The 25,550-nt window shown below is 42.6% G+C and overlaps 1 protein-coding gene across 1 annotated transcript; it reads right to left on the bottom strand.

The window, feature by feature from the left end:
* Positions 1-121: 121 nt before the first annotated feature.
* Positions 122-22,117, bottom strand: Igsf10 (immunoglobulin superfamily member 10). The gene is made up of 6 exons (XM_041659467.1): positions 21,924-22,117; positions 20,186-20,315; positions 17,748-18,138; positions 9,542-13,816; positions 7,016-7,916; positions 122-2,445 (listed from the first exon to the last, which is right to left on the bottom strand). The coding sequence occupies exons 1-6, from the start codon at positions 22,115-22,117 to the stop codon at positions 537-539; spliced, it is 7,800 nt and encodes a 2,599-aa protein (XP_041515401.1). The 3' UTR covers positions 122-536.
* Positions 22,118-25,550: the final 3,433 nt, after the last annotated feature.

Here is a 25,550-nt window from a genome sequence, read left to right as displayed (position 1 = left end):
AAGTGAACTACATCATAATCAAAACGGTTCAGTGCTTCTTTTCTGTACGTTTTTTTTATCAACATGTTTATAAACCAGTGACAAAAATATGTGTACATTAAGATGTCCATAGACTGCAGATTTCTTCTTTCCCAGTGTCTCCCCCTCTGAGTGCAATGTGTGTAACACTGGTAGACGATGGACACTAGGCGGCTGGCCACTGAGAGAGAGAGCAAGCTCTCTTTACTAGAAATTCAGGTGCATTTGCCATTTGTTATTTTGTAGTAGATTGTCTCTTCTTAATGTTTGTTATTTGTTGGCAAAATCAAAGTGCCTTAAGTTAAGAGTTCGAGTTGAAATCCATAGAAACTCAGCATCGTTTCCTAATGCATTTATTTTCAAGTCTCCTCTGCATGTCCATTGTAAATTTAATACTGTAAATGTATTCAGATTTATTTCCGTGCCTATGGCTGCCTTTGATTGAACTTCTTCCAAAAAAAAATAATAATAATAAACCCTTCAATGTTGACTCTGCTCAGTTTTAGTTGTTCTTCCGGTCAGATGACTTGAACGTAACTTGTTGCGTAATCAGCACCAAGTGGGTTCTGTGCTGTGCACTTGTAGACTCCAGAATCGGAGGATTGGAGACCCTGAATGACCAGGGTGCCTTGTGGGTAAAGCGGCTCATTTCCGTGGGCTTTCCTTCCTCTGGCCTTTGAGAGCAGGGAGTGTTCTGGCCTCTCCCAGACGATCTCTGGCTTGGGGAGTCCCAGGGCCATACAGTGAAGCCGAAGTGCCTCTCCTGTCCTCCTGAGAATGCTGCGGGGTGGGGAGTTTATAATTCGGGGAGGGTGGCCCACGATCATCACCGGAACAGTCACCACTGCCTGGCCAACACTGTTTTGAGCCTTGCAGATATAATTTCCCCTGTCATAAGCTGTCACTTCTTTGATGACCAATGTGCCATTTTCATGCACTATGTATTTTCCATTAACATGCGGTCTGTCTATTACATAACCACTTGGCGTGGTCCATTTGACATGTGGCTTAGGGATCCCATCGGATACACAGTGCAGTGACAGAGGTTCTCCACTGACCCCCTGCACCATCCCCAGGGCGTGTGTCAGGATAACTGGCTTCTGGCCGATTTCTAGTATGACGAGCTTCTCAATATAGCCCACCTGATTTCGAGCTGCACAGCGGTACTTTCCTGACTTGTCCCGAGTCGTTCTGTGAATGATGAGAGAACCGTTGCTCGCTATCAGGTACGGGGGATGTGGCCTTCTGTTAGAGAAGCGCGTGCCGTCGGGGAGAATCCAGGTTATTTCAGGGGGTGGGTTCCCGTCCACAGAGCAGTCCAGTGCTGTGGTCCCGCCAGCCTGCGCGCTGACTTTTTCGTTGAACGGGTTTCTGAATGTTGGTCTTCTCAGCATTTCCAGGACCTCAAGCTGCACCACCAGCACACTCTCGCCACCTCCGTTCCGAGCCACACAGGTGAAGTCCGCTGAGTCGGAAAGCCTGATGTTCCGGATTTCCAGGGTTCCGTTCTTATGGACTGTGATTCTGCTCCCATAGTATGGAGCTGTAAGGAGAATGTTGTCCGGCATAATCCACGTGATCCCGGGAGGGGGGCTCCCATCGGCTCTGCAGTCAAAGTGTTTTTTGGAGTGCTGAACAGCTGTGGCTTTAATAACAGTTTTGTTTGTGTACAGGCCATTGATTAGTGGGAGTTTAGAGACAATATCCAGTTTGTACATTTTGGTGTCATCACCACTAGGGTTCCGAGCTACACACACATACTCCCCAGAGTCAAGCAGTTTCACATTATTAATGGACAGAGTTCCATTGGCATGAAATACATACCTGCCGTTGGAGAATGAAATGACATCATTGGAAGGCAGCAACCAAAATACACTTGGCTTGGGATCCCCAATGACCTCACAGTCAAGAACCGCTGTGTCTCCAGCCTTGATCTTCATGTGGGTCTCATAGCCTTGCCGTATCCGTGGGATGGCCGTCACAACTGTCAGGTGGACTTTCATTTCGTCTTTCCCTAAGGTGTTCTGGGCATAGCAAATATAATCTCCTTCCTCTGCCATTCCAACTCTGTTGAAATACAAGGTGCCATTGTGGAAAAGGGTGTACCTCTTGGTCCTGCGGCCACTATCGTCAGCTTGCACGGCGTTATTGATCATTGTCCCATCAGGCAAACTCCAGGATACCTCAGGCACAGGGGAGCCAGAAGCCTTGCAGTCCACTTGGAAATCTTTCCCATGGAGCGCTTGCTGCTTGAAATCCTGCTTGTGTTCAATTTTGGCAGGTGTCAGTCTTAGGCGGACCCGCATCAGGATCAGATCATCTCCCATTTTGTTTCTTGCCACACACAAGTAGTCACCACCGTCCTTTTCCGTCACCGAGCCAATAGCTAAGGATCCGTTTGGATAAACTTGGATTCGGTTACCCATTCTAAGAAGAAGAGAGACAAGCGTGAAAGTACAGCTGATTACCGAGGGCAGAGTTACCTTTTTCCAAGACTGAACATGGAGCAGAGGAGATGGCTCAACTAGCAAATTGTCTGTTGCACAATTATAAGACCTGAAATTGGATCTCCAGTGCCCACATGAAAGGTACACATGGTAGCGTGCATTTGTGACCCCAGCACCAGGAGCATGGAGACAGGTGGATCCCTGGCACTTGATAGACAGCTCGTGTAGCTGAATAGTTGAACTTTGGGTCCAAGGTCACTAGAAAGTGATTGTGGAAGACACCTGCTGTTTAGTTACCTCTGGCCACCCCACATGACACACCAACATGAGCGTGGGCATACACAGGAAAAGGCTAAAAATTTGTGCAACTTAGGCACATTTGCGGAAAATCATACTGTGTAGGAGTGGCCTGATTTATGTGGTGCTACCTCCCTCCAGCCTTACCAAGAGATGACTGCCATAGTTGTACATGTAAATTATTACTATGAAATTCTGACACATAGATACAATGAAAATCATGGTTACTATCAAGCTTATCACTGTATCTACCACATCCTGTTGTATGTGCTTGTGTGTGTGTGTGTGTGTGTGTGTGTGCACATGTTTGTGTTTTATGCTTGGCCTTAACTTTATGGATAGTTCTTAAAACGTTACAATGAAGATCTTAATCACCTACTGTTATCCAAGCCATTTGCTTTAAAAAAAAAAAAAAACAGCTCTGTAACAAGGTATGATTTACCCGAGACAAGTGGTTATTTCCCAAATACACTTTTAGTGAATCTCTTTATGTAATTTTTTAAGAGAAATGCTGGAAGTAAAGGAATCCAGAAAAATTAAAATTTTCTACTGAGGAAAAATAACTCATGTATGTGTTAAATTATTGTCTGATGATAGCTTTAAAATATATTAACGGGGGCAATCATTAAGTGATTTAACCGAAGAACAGTTTCTCCTCTGTTGACTACAGAGAACACCAATCTAAGACTCATTAGAAACCGAAGCACCTGCTGTCTAGGCAGCTGTAAAATGATGGTTTCTGTATTGGCTTCAGGACTGCCACTGCCTTGTCTGTAATTGCGACATTTGACCACCAGATGGAAGATCTTTCCAGATTAAACTGAGCCTAGCTTTGAGTAGAATCAAGAACACCTAAGTGTACTTTCCCTCTTTCTTTGGACAGCGTGAGCTAAACTCACAAATGAAACTCAGAACTGTGTGTGTGTTCGTCCCTGTACACTGGGGTCATCAGGACTGGCATTGGGTGTCTTTATCAGCTGAACCATCTAGTCTGCCCCAAAACTTCTTAAAGAATACATTTAGAAAGCTTCTAATGGGGGGGGGGGGGATGTTCCAGTGGCTAAGAGCATACAGGTCAGGACAGCAGCAAGCATCTTCACCTGCCAAGTCATCCAGCTAGCCCAGGACTTCTTGAAATATAACTGTTACCCAAGTCAACAGCCTTAAGTCATTTTCAGACGTAGAGAGTACTATATAGAGAATAATATAAGATTAGTGTGCTCTTTGTTTTTCTCAAGTGTGGAAGGAATTTCTCTGGAAAGACGCCAAGGTGAAATCATGAGAATGTACACACAAAGGAAATTACTGAAACTTTGTACAGATTTTTTTTGTTTAATCCTCAAGTATTTCTCCCATTTTATAGAGGAAATATCAGCTGAACTTGATTGAAGTTTCAGGAAAAACCTGTCTTTTCTCTAGTGGCACATTACCACCTGTTATTAATTTCTCCTAATGCATTCTAAAACCATTTATTTTCAAGTTTGGCTGCATTATTAAATCTTCAGCCTGTATAGTCTGAAATACTTGGACCCATGCTCCAAGACTAGGATGTACGGCTTACGTGATGTGGAGTTGGCCTAGACATCAGGCGTTTTCACATGATTGTCACATGTAGGAGAGTCTGAGGACTAATTCCCTAAATGCTGGTACTCCTAGAGACTGTGTTAGCATTGTCTAGGGCCAAATTTATGCATATTTCATAGCTTCTCTTTCCAGAGATTCAGATTCAATAGATGTGGCCAGGAACTTTGACCACAGTACTTGACAGATATCTCAGGTTACTTAGGGAATAATTAAGTTTGAGATCTAGACTTCAATTTTAGTGTGCACTACACTTACCTTAGGGGCTTCTAAGAACACAGAATCTTTGTCAAAGCAATCACTGTTTCTGACTAATGTTAATCGGTGATTCTGGTTAATGTTAATGCTACTGGTAAAGAGACAGCCTTTTAGAAACAACAACAACAACAAAAGTGATACCTCAGATTTGATCTAATGATGCTCCAGAATGTAACATCCTCTATTAACCAACACTGGAAGAACAATGACATAAGAAAAGATTATCTGCTTAGGAGAGGGCTGGGGACTTTTGAAGTAGCTTTGAAGTGAAAAACCTCAAAAAGAGACAAGCATCAATTTAACAAGATTGTCTTTGCTTCCCTGTGAGCTTGACAAGTCTAAAAATAGCCGAGAGTCTCAACTGATGGAGTTTACGTACCACATTGCCCTGTGAGTATGTTTGAGGGAGACTGTATTGATTGATAAGGGAGGCTCCCTTCCCTCCTCTCTCTCTCTGGTTGGCAGCATCCATAAGCAGTTGCTCTTGGGCTACATAAGAAATCTAGCTGTGATGTGGGGTGTCCTTCTGTATATGTGTTGCTCTTATTGGTTAATAAATAAAGCTACTTTGGCCTATGGCAGGGCAGAATATAGCCAGACTGGAAGAGATACATAGAGAGAGTAAAGGGGGAGTCAAGGGGATACCATGTAGCTGCTGAAGGAGAAAGGCACCTTAATGGTAGGTCACAGCATTGTGGTAATATACTGATTATTGTTGTGTTTTCAGATTAGAATGAAGATGTGCTGCCCCTTTAAAAGTATGTTGAGAGTCCCTGGAATTTCTATTTATACTTTAAGAAGAAGTGCAAATAACTCTTTATGTGTTCATAGAAATCATCAGTATGGCTTTCAGATACTAGTGCTTTTTATTAGATGGAAGAGTTTTTATTATATATATGAAAAATCTACCATCGATATCACACTGAATTAGAAAAGGCTAAAAGCGTTCCTTAGATCAGAACAAGGCTCCCTTTGCTCCACTGCTCTTGCTTAATATAGTAAGAAAGTCCTGGAGAAAGCAGTTAGGAATGAGAAGGAACTGAGGCGTCCAGATCAGAAAAGAAGAAATTAACCTTATTTTCAGAGACCATTATTTTACATAGGAAACTAAAAATACTCCATCAGAAAGCTTTGATAACTTACAAATCGAGAATTATAAAACTATGAATTCTAGGGAATACAAAAAAAAATGGTAAGGGGTCTCATGCTACCAGGTCAAAAGGTTAATCTGTAGACTCAATGAAATAAAAATCCCATCAAAATTTCAGTCACTTTCTTCCAAGAAGTAAATAAATAAATTAATCCTATAATTCATAAAGAGCTGCATAAACTAAGAGCCGGTGCAGCAATTCTGAGAGGTGGTGTTGTGAAATTAAAGGCAAATCTGGTAAATGAAGCATTAAAGATATTGAATGCCAAAATAGGGACACACACGGGAGAAAATATATCTAAACATGTGGTTTCTAACATTGACACTCTAGCTCAGCATTTTATAACTTTATATCTTAGTGAATTACAGTTAACATTTAAGGTAATTTTGGTGCCTGAAAAACCTGAAAATTAATATTGACTCTTGGATTAAAAATTACAAGTCTGTTCATTTTATTCTGTATCAGCTCACTGGAACACTAGGAAAAAGACCTTGAATTATACCAATATACATTTAAGCTCATTTATGTTATGTTTACTTTTTATTGCATGAGTATTTTAAAGAAAAAATGTAAATAAAAGTGCTCATTTCCATCTTTTTCTGGATTACAGAAAATCACTACACAAAGTCATGGAAATCACAAGAATTTATAATTCATAAGCTATAATTTTTGCTTTGTAAAGCAAAAGTTTATAAAGAACATAGCAGAAAAGGGTTTTTTATCTTGTAACATCACATTTATGGAATTTTTAATATATTTTACTCTAAGAAGGTCTTAATATGACTTTCACAAAGTGCACTGCAGTTTTAAGACAGAAAGGATTATGACTTAATTAGCATGTGAAGCGTCTGATAAGAGGGTCCTGAATGAAACTCAGAACATCTTGTTCCTAGAGCCTCGACCTCATAGTGAGTTCTCTTTTTGATGTGGAGATTATGAATAACTTTACATAGTTACTATTTTTAAAGCAGCCATGAGAAAAGAAAAAAAGGAAAAACATTTGCCTGCCACCAACATGGAGGCTAATAAGATTCTCCCACAGCTCTCAGCTGTCAAAATCAAGAATCTGGACCTTAGAGTTAAGCATGTAAGAGTGACTTTCTGTTCAGTGAGATCAAATGGAACACCCTTCTATAGACAGTCACCTTCCTGTGCATCCTGGATGGTGTTTGAAGCTGCTGCTCTCCTTGCTGTACCACTTTCTCATTTTAGATGTACTCCAGCTAAATAAATGACGGGGATAGTTCCAACAGAGAGGCTTACCTGTGCCACTGGTCCACGACAGCCTTAGATGGTAGCCTCCAGATTATTCTCGGTTTTGGGTCCCCAGTAGCTGAGCAGTTGAGTAGCAGTTTCTCACCTAAATTCACCTCTGTCCATTTCTGAGAGGCAATTTCTATCCTGGGGACTGTCTCTTGCTCCTCCACTGTAAGAATCACTACCCTTCTCTCTGAACCTGAGGAGCTGGTAGCAATGCATTCATAAGTGCCCCTGTCTGAAGAAGCAATGTTTCTTATATACAGGGTTCCATTTGAATACAAGAAAAACTTGGAACGTGTCAACTGCAGCGGTTCTAGTTTGGTCCCATCATAGAGGACCCAGTGAACACTGGGCTGCGGAGTTCCTTTTGCAGTGCAGGGCAGTTTCAAACTTTGACGTAAAACCGCAAGCACAGCTTGCTTCTTTTGCTCTAGAATGACAGGGGGAGCTGTGATGACTTGTATCTTAACAAGCAGTGAGTCCTGGCCGGCTGGGTTGCTGGCCACACACTTGTAAAAGCCACGGTCATAAAGACTCAGATTGCGGATGATCAAGGTTCCATCAGGTGTTACCCAGACCTTTCTGTTTCCCTTGTGTGTTTCTGAGATCACCGTTTGGTTTGCAAGTATCCAGGAAATTGTAGGCATTGGCAAGCCTTCCACTCTGCACTTTAATTCCACAGTACTACCAGAATGAACCGTGATCTCCTTGGCATGCCTCTCCAGGATCCTAGCAGGGTAAGAAACCACAGACAACATGACATGAAGGTAGTCTTTGCCAAGTGGATTAGATGCTGAGCACAAGTACTGTCCACGGTCCTGAATACTGACCCTCTGGATGGACAAGGTGCCGTTGGGAAGCACATGGAACCTGCTTTTCTGTGTCCCTTGGGATAGTTCAAGTCCTAATAAAAGGAAAGAAATTTATATATATATAGTTTATCAGCATCAAAGACTAGATAGAAAACATGAAGCTATGTTTTTGTTAAGCTGACAATAAATAACATTTAAACTGAAAAAACTCTTCAGTGTTAAAGCTATTTTTCAATTTTTTATTCACAAATTTAAATTTAAAATTCAGATAGTTCAACATGACATTTCTCTATGTATACACATGTATATATATGAGATCTACTTTCAAAGTTTTTGTTGGCTTAACAAATTAATGTTTTTATTTTTGATGTTACAATACGATTAGATAATTTTACCCTTTCCCTTTCTTTCCTCCAGCTCCTCCCATGTACCCCCTCTTGCTCTTTTTCAAATTTATGGCTTCCTTCTCTTTAATTATTGTTTTTATATATATTTATGTGTATAGATAATATATAAATTACAGTAACTATATATAAATAAATAGAATCTGCTCAGCCCTATGTTACCTGAATGTATATGGTTTTAGTGCAGATCATTTAATATCAGATAACCAATTGATCCAAACTATTTTTTAAAGACTGTTGTTTTGAAATGGGGTCTAATTTTATAGCATAGGCTGGAATTGAACTCATCGACATTGCTGGGCATATCGGCATGTGCCATTCTATCTAGCCTTAAAAATCATTTTTTATTTTACACATTCTTTATCATTACATTTTATTGATTTGTGTGTGCACACACACACATATATGTTCATATAGATATATATTCATATATATGTTCATATAGATATATATGAACATGTTGGTTTGTGTGTGTATGTATAGGCACATGCCGGTTTGTGTGTGTATGTATAGGCACATGCTGGTTTGTGTGTGTATGTATAGGCACATGTCGGTTTGTGTGTGTGTGTGTATGGCCACATACGTGCCATTGCTAGTTTGCAGAAATCAGAAAACAACCTGTGAGAGTCATCTCTCTTTCAACCGTGTCTGTTCCAGGGATTGAACTCAGGCCATCAGGCTTGGCTGCAGGTTCCCTTTACTCATGGAGCCATCTAGTTGTTCCACCAAACTCTTCTTAACACATTAAAAACCATTCTAGTGGGGCTGGAGAGATGGCTCAGCAGGTAAGAGCACTTGTTGCTCTAGCAGAGGAGCTGGGTTCAGTTTCCAGTGTCCTCATGCTGGCTCACAGTCATCTGTAATTCCAGTTCCAGGAGGTATGGTCCCCTCTTCTGACCTGTGTACATACCGAGCACATATGTGCATGTACGCACATGAAGGCCTAACACTCATACACATAAAATACATCTGAAGTTTAAAACCTATTAGGGGCTGGAGATAGAACCCCAGCTCCAGGAAATCTAATACCTCTGTGCTAAGGCACCTGCCCTAATGTGTGCAAGTGTACACACAGACACACATACACACATGTACACATACATATATAATGCTTGCACACACATACAAAAGTAAAATCTAAAATCTAAAGAAAATTCTTGTAATGAGCAATACATAAATGTCAAGTGAGTATATTAATAGTTTTTATATTTTTGGAAACATTTAAAACTACTGTTGCTCCTTTGAAGACAACTCTGAAAGATACAGTGATGTCCTTGGTTTGTAACTAAGGTATTGCTAATGGCTACAAATACCTGATGAGACTCTGGTCCAGCGGACGGTGGGCAGGGGGTTTCCAACAGCCTCACAGGGAAGAAAGGCATCAGCGTTGGCTGGGATAGTAAAACTTGCAGCCTTTCCTCCAATTATTCTTGGTTTTTCCAGTATGGTCTTAGGTAAAGAGTCAGAGGGAAGGAGTTTGGAAGTTGGGTTTTGAACAGGTCTCTTATCAATCACACTCTCTGCGTGCTTTTGTCTATTCCCATGTAAAGCGTAAGTGCTGGCGTCTGGAAAGCTGAGAGGGGACCACAAGCTCCCTGCTGGCCTTTCCCCCTTTAAAATAGTTTCTGAGTATGCCTTGCGCCGAATGTGGTTTTCAGGCCAGAGAAAGGGCTTCCAGTTAGAAATCTGTGGTTTATCTGTTCTTACTGCTGCCGCAGGAGTAGAAGGGAACAGATTAGAGGAGGTAAAGTAAGTGGTTCGAGATACTGTCTGGGGAGCTGGGCGAGCCTCTGTGGAGGATTGCTGCAGATCTGTATTGTTCCTTGAGGATTCATGTATAGTGACGATTCCATTGGTCACCATCTTGAAAACTGAAGTGACCTCACTGTCTGTAACCACACCCCTAATAAAGTGGGGAGGGGAAGGAATGGGCATTAGGGGAGCCCCACTGCTGAAGGATGGTGGTATAGATGAGGTCCTTTTTACAGTTGTTACCTCTGATTCGCTGAACAAAGTTGTTTCTAAAGCTGTTGTATTTCCCAAAGTCTGAGTATTCTTCTGGGACAGTTCAGTTATGCCCAGGAAACTAGTTCCTGGGTGGAGAGCAACTGTGCTTACAATTCTGCTAGTGTCTTGTAGTGAGGAGTCAGTAAAAGCCAAGGAAGAATCAGCTGTTGTTGGAGATGGGTACATGATGAAGCCCAGACTCTGCCCTGGGGTGGTGTCTGGGTCATTCCTGCTCTTCGGAGGCTCCTGTATTTGATCTCTTGCCTCTTTGGAACTTACTCTTTGGGTTTCAGAGATAATGACAGATGCAGAGGCCGTAGGCATTGCCAGTGTGTCTGTTTCTATCGACAGGAAGCCCATTGTATTAGCTCTCTTGCTTGTGGCACCAGGACACACTGAGGCAGAGTTGGCAAAGGGCTGCTCCTTGCCCGCTGAAAGACTTCTGGCACCTTCAGTGGCATTATGGTGAGTGACAGCCATTGCTACAGACAGAGTTTGCATCCGTGTTGCAGAGAGTGTGGTAGAATGTGGGGGGGGTCTGTGATCTGTGGGTAAAAGAGGAGCTATCTTGGGAAGCATCGTGGCTGTGTTCTTCTGTAAACCAAACTGATACAGATTCTTCAACACCCCTTTTTTGTTACGGTTATCTACAGAGATTTTATGCCAGGGAATTTTCCTTCTTGAGAATTTTGTGTTTGTTGCTTCTGTTGGCATTGAGGGTTTGCTGAGTGGACCGGAGACTGGTGAGGTCATCACTGAGTCTCTTTCCTCCTGGATGGTACTGGACACACTCTGGGAACCACTGTTTACTACTGGAGTTTTTTCCAGGGATACAGGTGTGGGAGTGAAAGTCGTGCTTGCTTCACTGGGAGCCACTTGGGTACTTTCACTTCTCAAATATTTTATAGTAGTTTGTAATGTCTCAATATCTACAGTTTGTTTGTTCTTAAGTAATAATGATGGGCTCAGAGCTACAGTGGTAGACCCTTCTATGCCCCCCGTGATGTTAGCCCTGGGGAGGATGCTAAGAGATGAGCCTGGAGTGGACAGTACTGTAGCAGCCAGGGTGAGTCTCTCTGTGGAAGCGCAGGTTGGGCACATCTTACGGGGTTCGGTGGCCGAAGATTCACTAGTACTTCTGTTAGCAGGTCCCTTGAGTGCTGGCCTCACAATCCTATATCTATGCCGTCTGAGAACTGGGGTTCTATATGGACTTATAATTCCCCCTCTGCTCCAAATTGTCCTTTCTCTTCCAAAGTGCCTGGACCAGGGGAAGTTAGCGGTACTGTTTCTAGAAATGTGAGGTAGAGAAGGGGCAGCAGTGTGTGAATCTGAAAGGTTCTTGGGGAAGCGAGGCTCTTTAGTAGTGTGAGAAGAGGTGGCATTACCCCTGGCTCTGCTGAGTCCTGTTATAGGTATCGGACGCCCATAATCCTCTGTTGGATTTGCTGACCGCAAGACTGTATCAATTCCGTTGGTGAGGATGCTGAGCATGTTGGTATGGCCACTGACAGCCGTGGTTCCCCCTGTTCCTGGGTGTGTAGTTTGGGAAAATGTTCCTTTCCCTATCTGAGCAGTACCCTGAGTTTCAGCTACCCCAGGTACTGATGGGAAGATAACGATTGGATTTTGGTTGGTTACATCTTCAAGTTTGCTTGCTGCAGTTGGGTTTATACTCTTTGTCACGGCTGTAGTGTCAATAACATTAGATAGTTTGAAATCAGGAAGGTGCTTAGATTGTAGTGTGTGTGGAGTCACAGTTGAGGAGACTTCTGTGCCAGATGCCATGCCTGTCACAAAGCCATAAGATGCTGGTCTAGAGTCAGCAGTTGATGACCTTTCTGTAACATTGGGCACTTTCGTTTTCAGAACTGCTGATTCTTCATCTAGAGAAATCATGCCGGAAGCACGTTCTTCCTCAGCAGGGAGCACCGCAGGTGGAGCACCCAGCGGCACAGGCTTAACTGTGGTATTTTCCTGATTCTTTGGCACTGAGTTCTTCTTTGTTTTCTCTAATAGTGCTGCCCAGTATTGTGGGTCAATCTTCCGAGCAGAAAGAGGGAACTGCCTCCTTTGCTCCCTGAAACGCCGAAGTGTGGAGTCCCCACGCCGCCGATGTATTAGACCTCTGGATTTGCCCTTCTTCTGTATACTGGAGACTTGTTTTCCAGCCTCTGCCCCTGCTGTCAAAGCTGATGTAGAGAGTTTCGAAGATGGTGGTTGCTTAGGAGGAACACTGGGATTGGGATCTCCAAGTCCAGATCCATCTGCTTCCCTATCATGCTCAACTGACCTTTGGCCTTTCATTTGGACTGAAACTTGAAAAATTGAAAAATCAACCCCTGATGGGTTGGCCGCTACACAACGATAATAACCTTGGTCTCTTGGGGTAACCTGCAGTATTCTTAAGGTCCCATTGTTAAGAATTTGCCTGTCTCTCGATGACTGAGAGAGCACAGTGTTTCCTGGAAGAATCCAGGTAATAGAAGCATCTGGAATACCAGTGGTTTGGCATGGGAGGTCGAGTGTCTCGCCAGTACCCACTGTATGTTGAACTCCATTTTCATGCGCGTGTTCTACATAGGGTTCCACCACAGTTATCCTGTAGGTGAGAATGTCTGCGTCTGCATAGGTGGTGCTTATGCAATGGTAAAGGCCACTGTCAAAGCTATCAGCCATCTGGAGTTCCAACTTTCCACTTCTGTCTATCAGGATTCGCCCATCCTCACTAACATAAGGGGCTCTGACTTTACTGCCATCAGCTAGAAGCCATTCCAAGTGAGGTGAAGGGTCACCTTGGCCCGGACAGTCCAGGGCAATAGTACTGCCAGCTAAAACAGTGTGTTCCAGTTTGGTGTTGTTCATCTTTGCAATCATGGTCCATTTGCGTCTCACTGCTCTCATTTCTGCCTTTGGTAGAGTGATTTGAGCGTCGCTGGAGAACTGGACCTGCAGTGTGCTAAGTGTGGTGGCGTTTCTGTTCAGCTGCAAGAAAATTGTTTCTTGTTGGAACCAGAAAGGATCAGCTCTGAAGTCAGCCTCTATATTGGTGAAAATGTCTTCAGGCGTAAGAGCCACCTGTTTATATTTGGAAGTCAGTTGTGGAGTTCCAGGAAGCTGCTGCTTCCTTTCCAGCATCAGAGGCAAGTCACTATACAAAGCTAGTAGCTGCCACACTGCCTGGAGGTGATCCGGATCCACACTGCACATCAGATTTGCTGAAAATGACATGTTCAGCATGATGTTGTCATTTTCTTCAGTGAAGGCAATTGGCAGCGTCTTGAATGGCTTTTGGATGGTACAGACCACACTGGCCTTGTTCCCGGACAGGTCTGTCATGTTCAAAGACAGGGAGCCAAAAGGGTTTATGAAATCTTGGGGTGAGGTGGAGGCAGATCCATTGTCCTCCTGAATAGCCAGGCCCTTCGGTTTCAGTGACGGATCGATGGTTGGCTTTGTACATAGGAAGGCTCCAGCCGGTACCATAGCAAGTGGTCTGTTTTTAGACATCCTGGGGTTCGTGCAAAGGGGACACTGCTGAGGACTGGAGGGGCTTCTGTCCTTCTTGCATTTTATTACATCTAGAAAAAAATCATCATTTAAATTATTCTCAAAAGTTGAGGCATCTTTATAAAGTAACACATGAATACTTTGAAGAACTATCTTCAGTAGAGTTCAAAGAAGCTCGTGAAATGAATTATGAAACACGTGGTCTACACATCATGCCATGATACAGCACACACAGGCTTCTAAAACACGTGGTCTACACATCATGTCATGATACAGCACACACAGGCTTCTAACACATCATGTCATGATACAGCACACACGGGCTTCTGAAACGCGTGTTCTACACATCATGCCATGATACAGCACACACAGGCTTCTAAAACACGTGTTCTACACATCATGTCATGATACAGCACACACAGGCTTCTAAAACACATGGTCTACACATCATGCCATGATACAGCATACACGGGCTTCTAAAACATGGGTCTACGCATCATGTCATGATACAGCACACACAGGCACAGGGGTTTCATTAGCCTCATTCACGGATCTACTTATTAGACCTGGAGTCATTTAGTACTTGAGAAGTATTAATCAAATGAACCATTTCCTTATCTAGAGACACAATATAATAAGTGCATGTCCAGCACTTTAATTAATAACCCTTCAGTTCCTCATGCCAAGGTTTTAGGACAGTCATAGAACTTGGCTATACTTTAAAAGGTAGCCTGCTTGGAGATCTCTAAATCCTGGGATATGCATTAAAAATTCAAGCATTTATCCATTATCCAAAAGAACAGTTTGTGATCTAGCTTAGTTGGAATAGGAATGGAGGGATGCAGACAGAAGGACAAGACAAAGATGCAGGTTAAAGCAGCCAATAAGTTGTGAGTATTGGTAGACCATGGAAGGTAGTTGGGAGGGCCAGTCCAGGTTTATTTAGTGATGGTCCTGTAGGATGAGAGGGACTCAAGCCAAGCTTGATGGGGGAGGGGAGAGGCTGTCTGGTAATGTCACAGTTTGCGAATTTTATACTACTAGGCACAAAGGAGTCCTGTTGGGTTCTGAGGTGCTATACACTAGGGCATTTTAAACATTGCTCTGATGAGCCTGTTTTTAAAAGCTGGCCATTCAATGGTAGAACAGAGGTGTAGAATTTTTCTCTGAAACAACAGTCTGAGGCTTCCGTGCTGTCCCACATAATAGTTCCTCTAGCATTTGCTGAACTCAGCAGGTAATTGAAACAACAGGTGTCTTAGATGTAATTCCTGAGAACAGCGTTAAATATGTGCAGTTTCTTTGTAAAGGACTGAGTCACTCGGGCCAAAGACTCTAAACCCTTTAAGTGTATGCCGGTGCTCTCATCTGAAGGCAACCATGGTCTGAGTATAAGGATTGGAAACTTCCAAAAATAAACCTAAGTTTGAAATCGCATGCAGTTTTGAGTACGCTGATGAAGTCTCACGTTGTTTTAATGGGCCCCTCACCCATTACAGCACACAACCCTTCTTCCCAGTGTATGCAGATGACATACGCTCTATGCTTAGCTACTAAGTAGCTATTTCCTGCATCACATAAACTGTGATGGTGTCTGTGTCCAAGTAATCCCTGTTTTATTAATCATACCACCAGACACAAGAGTGGCGATGCTGGCAATCACCTTGACAAAAGAAACTTCTCAACTTAGGAAAGAAAAAACAAAGCGGCATGTTGCAAGGCAAATGCTAAAGTTCTTGATTTATAGTGAAAATTTTACTGTGAAATTAGGAAAAAGGAAAAAGAAACATATTAATTTTGCTCTATACTTTAAACTTCAAAAGTTAGGGCCACAATGTGCAGAGGAAAACATGGTGTTGTTTGATATTTCATATGGTTTTCCACATCCACTGCAAATCCTGGAACGCAGCCTTCATGGATAAGGGAACACTACTGTACTTCAGTGTATCAGGTAATATTTCATTAGTCATTATTCACCTAATTTTCTAGAATAACAATGTGCACTGGAGGTAGATAGAATTAAAAGCTTTGAACAATCCTAAGGAGTTCCTTGCAATGCCATCTGCCACCTACTGACAATCTGTGTCCTTTACTTGCTTGTCAGTGCCCTGGATCTGACCTCATGAAGCAGAAAGCACAGCTAACTTCTGGCTTAGTTAAACCTCAGCATGGAAGGATTGTGTCCATGTCTTGGGATCTTGATGAGTGCTTGTGCCTGGACCAGAGGTATCGAGCCTCATGTTTGCTCAGATTTTAATCCAGCTGTGTCACTTCGTTCCCTTCACACCAGTTTCCAGTTTCACACAAGCACTTTCTATCCCTCAGCCCTGTCACTCAATGCCAAGCTCTGACAGGAGCTGTGTGACATGCCCAGTGCCATCACTAGTTACACACTCCTCAAGGACTTGTACGACCAGCACTTATTTCCAGTGGGCTCCCTGCTTTACTCTCCCGGTGCCCTCTGCTTTCCCTGTCTTAACCTTCAGCATTCACCATTAGAATGTCTTGTTTGGTTGACTGTCTTCCCACAGGGCAGTAAGCTCTGCTTGTTGGTCTGTATTCCGATCTCTGGTCAAGGGCTATCCAAGAAACATGCAATTCGTGAAGGAAGGGAAACAAGAGGAGTGGGTAAGTACAGAAGGATGAAAGGAAATGTCAGGAAGACAGGTATCTGGCAGAACTAACTCTAAGACCCTAATGTTTGCACGTTTTAACTTATAAATTGAGATAAAGATGTTCTATGGAAGAATTGGCCACTTGCAGTCTTTATTACAGCTATTATCATCTGTCTCCCTAGAAATATTGTTATAGCTTTTTATATTTTCAATGCTGTCACCCACGCTTCTTAAGTGGGCTAATTGAGATAGTTTTATGAAGAACTACATGATGATTTGGCACTGCAAAGAGGTGACATCCATAGATGCACGTAAGAGCAGATCACAAAGCCTCGAGTTTTATATCTACGAGCAAATGCATGTCAGGAAAATGGCAAACGTCTGTATTTGTTGAAAAGCAACACCAAGGGTTTTGTGGAACCAAAGAGTGGAAGATGCGAGTAGAGATGAATATATTAACACTGGACTGCAGCAAGTATTAGAGAAACGGCCACACTTTCTGTGGAAGGCTATCTGATTGCTCAGGGTAGATGAAAAAGTTTCTAAGTTAAAACAGTGATGGATTAACTCATGAGTCTTGTGAAATTGTCAGTAAGAGATCAAATACATGAGGGAACCTGTCATATAGACATGACTGAAAGATTTTAGTCCTAAAGACTTTGATTGTATTTGACATATATAGATATATAACCATATCACATATATGTGCATTGTGTATGGGCACATAACATATACATTTTTATATATTTTCACAAACATTTGAGACATATTAAGACCATAGGTAACTAATAGATGGTGAACCTATATAATAAAAGCTTAACAAAAGTATTAAGTACGTACTATGTCCCAGATATATCATAGAGGCTAAGGATAGATAAATTAGACATAGAAAAGGCATCAGACATTTCATGCTATAAATTAATTCTATAAGTAGTATAATGTTCTTTCAAGAAAGGGAACACAGGCAACCTACATGAGTGTGAGGTCATGATTCTGATGCGGATGGGGTAGATGAGCAGTGTGACTCTCCTGGAGAAGTAATGCTGAGCAGAGCTGCCATCTGGGAGCACATAAAGCAGAGAAGGACGAGGAAGCTACAGGCAGAGGCAACAGTAGGGTTCCGTGCTGAAGCAGTTGCGGAGTGTCAGGGGCTAGAATAGAAAGTCTGTGCCTGGGAAAGGGGAGGGAGTTTATAGAGACATAACTTCCTCTTTTGCCACTGTGACACAAACACAGCTGAGTTTTGGGTACAGAGTTCATTGTCACTGAGTTATTTGGGGGACTTCATTTTCTGCATCTATATTATCTAGGATTTTCTATTATAGATGAAGTGCCTTCCATTGGTTATTCTTTTTCACTAGTACCAAGAAATAAACAGTAACGATACCTGGCTTTCCTCGTATCCAGTCAGACAACCACTTTAAATGGCAGTCACAGGTCCATGGGTTCCCATGCAAATAGAGGCTTTCTAGGTTTGTCATGTAGGAAACCATTTCTTTTGGGAGGGAGGTCAGGAAGTTATCAGACAAGTAGAGGTACTTAATGAAAGAGGTTTTAAATGTCTGGAGATAGCTTAAGGAGACAAATGTGTCTGGGTGGAGCTTTGTGAGCCGATTTCCTTCTAAATGTACCAGACGGAGCAAGGTGAGTCCATAAAACGCCTCAGGATTGATAAACTCAATGCTGTTGTGATCCATGTGCAACCGGGTCAAGTTCCGGAGTCCATAAAAAGTATCCTTCTGAATTGTTTGGACTTTGTTATAGCTCATTTTTAAGACCTGCAAATAAAGATATGAACATACTTATTCTGTCAAAGGAACTGTCATAAAAGAGAAGGTTTATGAAGAATATAGAAATATGTTGAGATGAATCCTATGGAATGTGCATACTTTAATTAAAACCTAATCCAACAAATTAGTGCTCAATTAAATGTGATAATATCAGAGACAATCAGACTCGTACAAGCAGTTGTAAATATTAAGGAATTACCGCTAAAGTTGTAATATGTATGAGAGTGATGTCATGATCACTTCTAGAGTTTCTTTACTCTTTTATTCTGTATAAGAGTAAGCATCATAAACTTGGATTGGATTCAAAACAGCCCAGCAGAATGTGATATACAGATTGCAAATAAGACAAGATCTTATCACACGTGGATAACTATGGAAGCTGGGTGACGAGGGCACTGGTGCTTTCTAATTACCTTTTAAGATTATAATACAAAGTAATGTGTTGCACTATGAAATTTATTTCCCTTCCACTGGCCTCCCTTGCGCCTCCCCTGTTCATTCACTTCTCTGCCTACTTTTATGTGTAGTGAAAATAAAGAAGAAAAAGAAGAGAAAAAGAAGAAGAAATAAATTTAAGATTTATGAGATTATTATTTATGGACTTCAATATCCCCCATTTATAGTGTCTTTATTGAGATATAATCCAAAAGTCCTTTGTTTTTTAATTTTAGTGTCATTATGACATCTCCGTAATATATGCCATTATGCTTCATGTGTGTTTACCTCCCAGTACCTTCCATTGTCCCCTTCCCATTCCTGCTGGTTCCCTGCCTCCCCTAAGTGTGTCTCCTTCCGCGTTTATGTCAGTATGTTGACAGATCTAGGCTCCAACTATGAGAGAAGCCATGGTTTGTGACTCTTTCCCCATCGCCCCATTCTGCTCACTCATGCCCCCCCTTGGGCCATCTCTGAGCACAGCACACTGGTTTTTAGTATACCAGTGCTATAACTAGATCCACCTCCACTATCTCATCTTAGGAAACTGTGATTTCCCCAAATTAAAACCAATCCAAATCCACGGTTATTTTTGTCTTTTCTTTCACTTCCCGTTTCTAAAGATTCATTTATTTTAAACAATTTATGTAAGAAGAATCATACACTATGTGGCATTTTGGACCTGGCTTCCTTCACCTAGACAACTGTTTTCAAGATGTTGTAAAACATGTCAACTCTTCATTCCTTTTGGTTTCTACATTGTGTGCATGTTACACAGTCTTGTTTTTCCACTCATCAGCTGGGCGACATCTGGCATGCTGTCTTTTTCAATAATACAAATTTAATTGATTCTGAATGGTAGGTCAAATAATTTTGACTGTTTCATGATGCTTTAGTATTCAACAAATCCCTTCTAATTAGTTGATCGTGCTATTCTTTGTAAAAAAGAAAAGAACATGAAGTACTTATAAAAGTTGTGACTCTTTTTACCCATTTTTCTTATTTGACTCAAATTATCATCTCTACAAAAAAGGCTTTTTGGGAATGCCAACTTCCAGAGTAGGCAAAAGCCAAACTGGAAAGCTTTGCCCTAAATGTTACCTGAGAGTAGAACCTCAAACCCAATGTTTCTCAGTCAGAGGTCTCAAAAACAAACGTGGAAAACATGTGTAGAGACCAGAAGTTGGCTCTCTTCTTTGTGCTTTCTATGTTTGTTTTTGAGTCAAGTTCTCTCACTGAATATGGAGCTCACTAATTGGATAGAGCAGATGGCTAGGGATTTGCTACCTATGCATCCGGGGCAGGGACTGCATGTTTACCACTAGGACACACATTTTTTTGCAGCTCCTGGGGATCCGAACTTTGGCCCTCATACTCACATAAACATTTTACCTATTGAGATATCACCTCAGACTCCCTCCCGGAATCTTAATATTCTAATTTCCACATATAAGGGCATCCCAATTGCAAACCTCTCCTTGATGTCTGTCCCGAGTTTACAAACTGCCCATCTTCTATCCCACGTGATAGGCAGCTGTGGGGGGTGTGCCACAGAGTTCTCCCTCACCTCTAACCCGCCATGGCGCTTGCCCCCTCTCACCTGCAGGGACCGCAAGCCTGAGAAGGTCTTGTCAGTGATCATGTGGATGCCGTTACTGTGCAGCAGGAGCAGCTCCAGTTTGCTCAGCCCATAAAAATCCTTTTCTGCCAATCTAGCTAGGCTGTTGTACCTGCAAGACAATTCGTTGTAGGCATCAACCGAGCCTGTCGAGTAAAGTACAATCGTCAAAGGAGAAACAGACAGAAAATCCCCTCTTGCAACTGTGTTCCCAAGAGATTTCTCAAATACTTGAAATATTGAACTTTGACTTCAGAAGTTCCACTTCCTCCCCAGTCCTTGCAGCCTCAAAGCCCTCCCTCCACATTCCTTCCCATCCTTAAATACTTAGACATTGTCTAGCATGTACTGAAGCCTAGCATTTTCTTTGTGGGTACCAAGACTCAGGCTGTTCTCTCTGATGCTGTCCCCTCACTCTGGCAGGTTAAGAGGCCTGGCACTGGAGTCCACATGGATGTTACTATGAGCTCAGATCCAAAAAGGATTGTGTGGCTCTGGGTAAAACTTGGATACGTCTTGTGTTCCAGTTTCCTCAGCGACAAAGTAGAGATAACAGAATCTAACTTAAAGGCGTTATGAGCACCAGTGTCTTCGTTAGGGTTAGTATTGTGGTGATGAAACACCATGGCCAAAAGCAAAACTGGAGAGGGAAGGGTTCATTTGCCTTCTGCTTCCAAATCACTTTTTTTTTCCATTGATGGACATCAGGAAGGGAACTCACACAGGGCAGGAACCTGGAGGCAGGAGCTGATGCAGAGGCCATGGAGGACTCTTGGTGACTGACTTGCTCAACCTGCTTTCTTATAAGACCACCTGTCTAAAGATGGCAGCACCTACAATGAGCTAGGCCCTTCCCCATCAATCACTACTTAAGAAAACATCCTACAGGCCTGCTTATAACCTGTTCTTATTGAGGCATCTTCTCATCTGAGCCTCCTTCTTCTCCAGTGATTCTAACTTGTGTCAAGTAGGCGTAAAACTAGCCAGGACAGCCAGTGAATGGATGCATAAAGGTACTCAGACCAAGAGCAGCTCATAGGGAGAACACAATTCATGTCAGCCTTTCCTGTTGGTGATGGCTTCCACGGCACTGCTGCTCTGTACTGGCTACTTCTGTCCCACCTCGATTTCCTCCTCCTGAGGTGAACAAGAGTACTGGCCTGGCATAAGTGACCGCTAATGTCACATCCTCACCTATGGTGTGTCCCATTCCTTGTGCATTTATTTATACATGCAATTTTTCATAAACCTTTAAAATAGCACCATAATTTGTCAGAGTTAGGAAGTCAAGTATTTTAAGTAAGCCCCCTGACGGTGGCTAGCTTCATGTGCTGTGTGGACATTGATAAGCCTCAAAGGACCTTGCAAAAGGAAATCATGTATTTTGTTTTGTTTTTTACATAGAAGGTAGTTCCTCTTGCTTAGTTATGCCTTGTATCATCGCAATGATTGTTAGCAGAAACTGTAATGTTTTCCAGTAAATTTTTATTCAGAGTGAAGCTGCCCCATAATTATGAGGATCCCAAACAACTAAGAGGGTCTTCAGGGTCTAGTAAAAGACTATAAGGAAAAAAATACTTATTGTCTCCACAAATGTAAGGTTCTTACGAGCTCATTTTAGGAGAAAAATATTAAGAGTAAGCATAGCTATTTTTGGGACAAGTCACCAAGATGATCAGTGGTCCCTCTATGAGAAGGGGATCAGGCAAGGCCCACACACCCTAAATTTATGCGTTCCACATTGGCTGGGATGCCATCTGGAATGGAGGTCAGGTACCGAAATGTACAGTGCACCTCCGTGGGCACATAACAGGCACAGCGGCGAGGACAGGCCCTGCTCCCAGGGGTGACCACCAGGAAGACCACAGTGAGGGAGGTCAACCAGCAGCCAACTTCTCTGTCACCCATCTTCATCCTGAAAAGACATCACAGAAAAGTCATGAGGAGAGTTCCAGCAAAGTCTCACCACAAGCAAAAAAGTCTGGGAATAATTGGGGATAGTTCCTTTATCCAAACCTTTTGTGGCAAATGAAACTTAAATTTATTTTTTTCTTATTTAAATTCTGTTCATACAATATATTTTGATCATGTTTTTTCTCCTACCCCAACTTCTCCCAGATCCCCCCCCCCCCCCCGCCACTTCCTATCCACCCAACTTCATGTTCTTTCTGGATCTCAAACAAAAAAAAAACAAATGAAAATCAAAACAAGCAAAACAATAAGAAAAATGAAAAAAAAAACATAGAAAATATCCACGGAGTCAATTTTGTGTTGGCCTGAAGTGCGGTTGATGTACCCAATGTCACTCCATTGGAGAGAACCGATTTTCCTTTCCCAGCAGGCATCAATTGCAAATGGCTTCTTGGTGAGGGATGGGACTTTGTGTCTACTTGCCTTTCTCTGTGCTGGCATTTTGCCCTGGCTTGAACTTGGGCAGGTCTTGCATGCACATCCTGTCACCGTCTGTGTTGAGTTGGAAAACAAATGAACCTCTTTCTTAATGGCGCCTTGTGTCTTTAAGACTGGCTCTTATTAGCTTCCCTCCTTCCTGCTGCCTTCTCTGAGAACCTCCACTCCCCTTGGTTCGTTTTTTGCTTTCTTATCATGTGCATTCAGATATGCAACATATAAATCAGAATTGTCTATGATTAAATAAAATGATAAACACACATATATGCCTAGAATTGTAAATCTAGGTTCTGCTTGCAAGAGAAGCCTCATGGTATTTTTTCTTTTCGCGTCCGCCTTATTTTTAGAAGCTTAATGATTTCCAGCTCCATCCATTTCCTGCAAATGTCATGATTTCACTTCTTATGGAATTCTGCTGTACATATGCACCACGTTTTCTTTATTCATTGTATTTTGACAGACATGTAAGTTGATTCCACTTCCTGGCTGTTGTAAAGAATGCAGCAGTAAGCATTGCTATGCAAATCTGTGTTACATACCCAGGAGTGGACTGGTAGTTCTAGTTCCTATTTTCAGATTTATTATATTTTTTAGGAACTTCTATAAGAGCTACAAAAATGTAACACCCCTCACCAAACACCCAGTAGCTGGCTGGGATAATTCAGTTATTCAGTAAACCGAATAACCAGCTCTGAAGAAAGAAATACAAAAAGCCAAGGAAGACTTGAGTGGCCAAGATTCTTAGCCACCAGAGAAATGCAATTTAAAATTGCTTTGAGAGCCATCTCTCCCCACTCAGAATGCAGAGCATCAAAAAACAAATGCTAACAAATGCTGATGAGCTCTGGGGAAAGAGGAACCCTTAGCCCCTGGGCTGTGAACCAGTGCGGAAACTATGGGAATGTACTCTTTATCCGACGGGCATGTGCTAGCCTCCCATTGAACAGTACCATTAAATGGGCTCATTAATGTGAAAACGTCTTCATAGCTTCTCATGTCCTGGAAAGCAGGATCCCTATTATTAGAGGCCACAATAGTGATATTGGAACAATTAAAGTTCATAGATTTAGTCTCGTTTGTACAAGAGCCTTTTAAACTATCAAAACTATAAAACTATAACAATAATGCATGTACAATTTTAAAAATTCAGCAACAGTAAATCAATAAAAGGAAAAAAATCATTTCTCTCATCTCACCACTCGGATATAACCAATATTTTGCAGCATATATATCCCACATATGCATCAATGTATGTATGTATCTATATAATCAATTTTGTAACATTGTATCATTTAATGTATAACATGTTTTATTAATTTGATTTAACCTTCCAAGACTACTTTTACAGCTGTAATAACCCACTAGAAAAGAGATTAAATATTTCTAACATTTCTTCAAATCCTTGCCGAAAAGGACACATTGGACATTTCAATTGCCAGCTACTGACCAGGAGAACAGCAAACTGACCAGCTGGGAGGGCTGAATCTCAGCCCAGAGCTATAGCAGCCACCCTGACCTTGCAGGGGTAATACTGCTTTTTCTCTGATTGGAAGCACACCTCTCCTCACTGACATAGGGATGCGGCGCAGAACCACGAAAGACTTATGCTCACCTTGATAGACGATGAGCAAGTTAACCCCCACACGTGGGGCAAGCCCCGTGATCCGAAGGCGGAATTGTTATGAATGAGTTTAACCCAAATTAAGATTTACTAAAGATTGCTTACATGCCCACACTGTCACCGCCAAATCACAGGAAAGTTCTGAACACTCTTTGCAGGAGTAAAAATAGTAGGGGAGCTTGCTGTCATTAGAAGAACAAAGAACAAGGTGAAGGTAACCTTCTGTTCCGCTGGGAAAGAAGAGCAACTTTTCGCAGCCTGAGAGTTAATTACAAGAGAATGGAGCCATAAATAGCGCAGGGGTTCCCGGATACTTAAGCCTCAAGCTGTATATAACAAAAGAGTTGGCGATACCTGGCTTCTTCTGTCTTGGCTTTGAATCCTCTTGCAACATAAGCAGAGACAGAAAGTCTTCCTAGGAAAGTCTTCACCCAAGTGAAGGAAAATTCTTTGCTTCCAAAGGGAGCAAACGGGTTCTCTTTTCCTGGCTTACAACTGGGGGATTGATGCTCCAGAGACCTGGAGGCGCTACTGTAATGTTAATGTCCATTTCCTAACTTACCAAAGCCTTTCTTTATGGGGCTGTTGCTGCTGCTGATGTTGGAGACTTTGTAATGTCTCCCCCTCCCTCAATTAGTGTGTGTTAGTTCTCTTTAAAGTTACTTAAACACAACTATTAATCAAGCATTCCTTCTTTCCGACGTTCCGGGAGTTTCTCCTCAAATTGCTTGTTTTGCATAAACGTGTCAGCAGTGTCTATGCAAGGGTCTCAGGCTACAAATAATCTTCCCCGTGTGTTTTGCCTGGCCTCAGTCACTGAAGTAAGTTTAATTTGGGAGCTGCTTTTGTTCCCACTCCCCTCCAGTACCTTCCTTTCCCTGGATCCTTCTGCCCGCCCACCCGTTTCTCTCTGGACCCCAGCCCCCACATCGTCCAGCCCCCCTGAGTTCCTTCACTTCCCAAGCAGGATTGTTTGCAGCTCACCTCTGACTCTGGGCCAATGGACTTGCGCGGTCTTTGGGGTCTGCTCAGCCTCTGGGGCGGGGAGTGCGAGACGGGGGGGTCTTCGCTTGGGGGAGAAGGGCGGGGCAGGTGACGTAGCCTTAGCCCGGAACCTCTGCTTGTGCGACTGGGCGGGCCTTCGATCTGGGACCACCAGCAGAGTCTGCCAACGCCAGCCCAGGCTCGCCTGCGCGTTTGCTGTTGGTTTGTAAATCCTGCCTGGTGGCCCGCTGTACAAGCACTGGTTCAGGGGCGACGTGTTCTTTCTTTTTGAGACCTCGTCTACCTCTTTGCGGGGTGGGGAGGGGGGAATCT

Source organism: Microtus oregoni, unplaced genomic scaffold (assembly GCF_018167655.1).
Source record: "Microtus oregoni isolate MIOR12 unplaced genomic scaffold, Mior012 000010F_ref0000083, whole genome shotgun sequence".
Classification (NCBI taxonomy): domain Eukaryota; kingdom Metazoa; phylum Chordata; class Mammalia; order Rodentia; family Cricetidae; genus Microtus; species Microtus oregoni.
This window is presented reverse-complemented; position numbering and strand designations above follow the sequence as displayed.

Bases quoted from the DNA above. Each gene is read 5' to 3' on its own strand.
- Igsf10 (XM_041659467.1), bottom strand. From the start codon at position 22,117: ATGAAGATGGGTGACAGAGAAGTTGGCTGCTGGTTGACCTCCCTCACT. The intron at 18,139-20,185 runs GTGAGAGGGGGC...CTTTATTTGCAG, and splicing joins CAGGCTTGCGGTCCCTGCAG to GTCTTAAAAATGAGCTATAA. The intron at 13,817-17,747 runs GTATCGTTACTG...ATTTTTTTCTAG, and splicing joins CTGGATACGAGGAAAGCCAG to ATGTAATAAAATGCAAGAAG.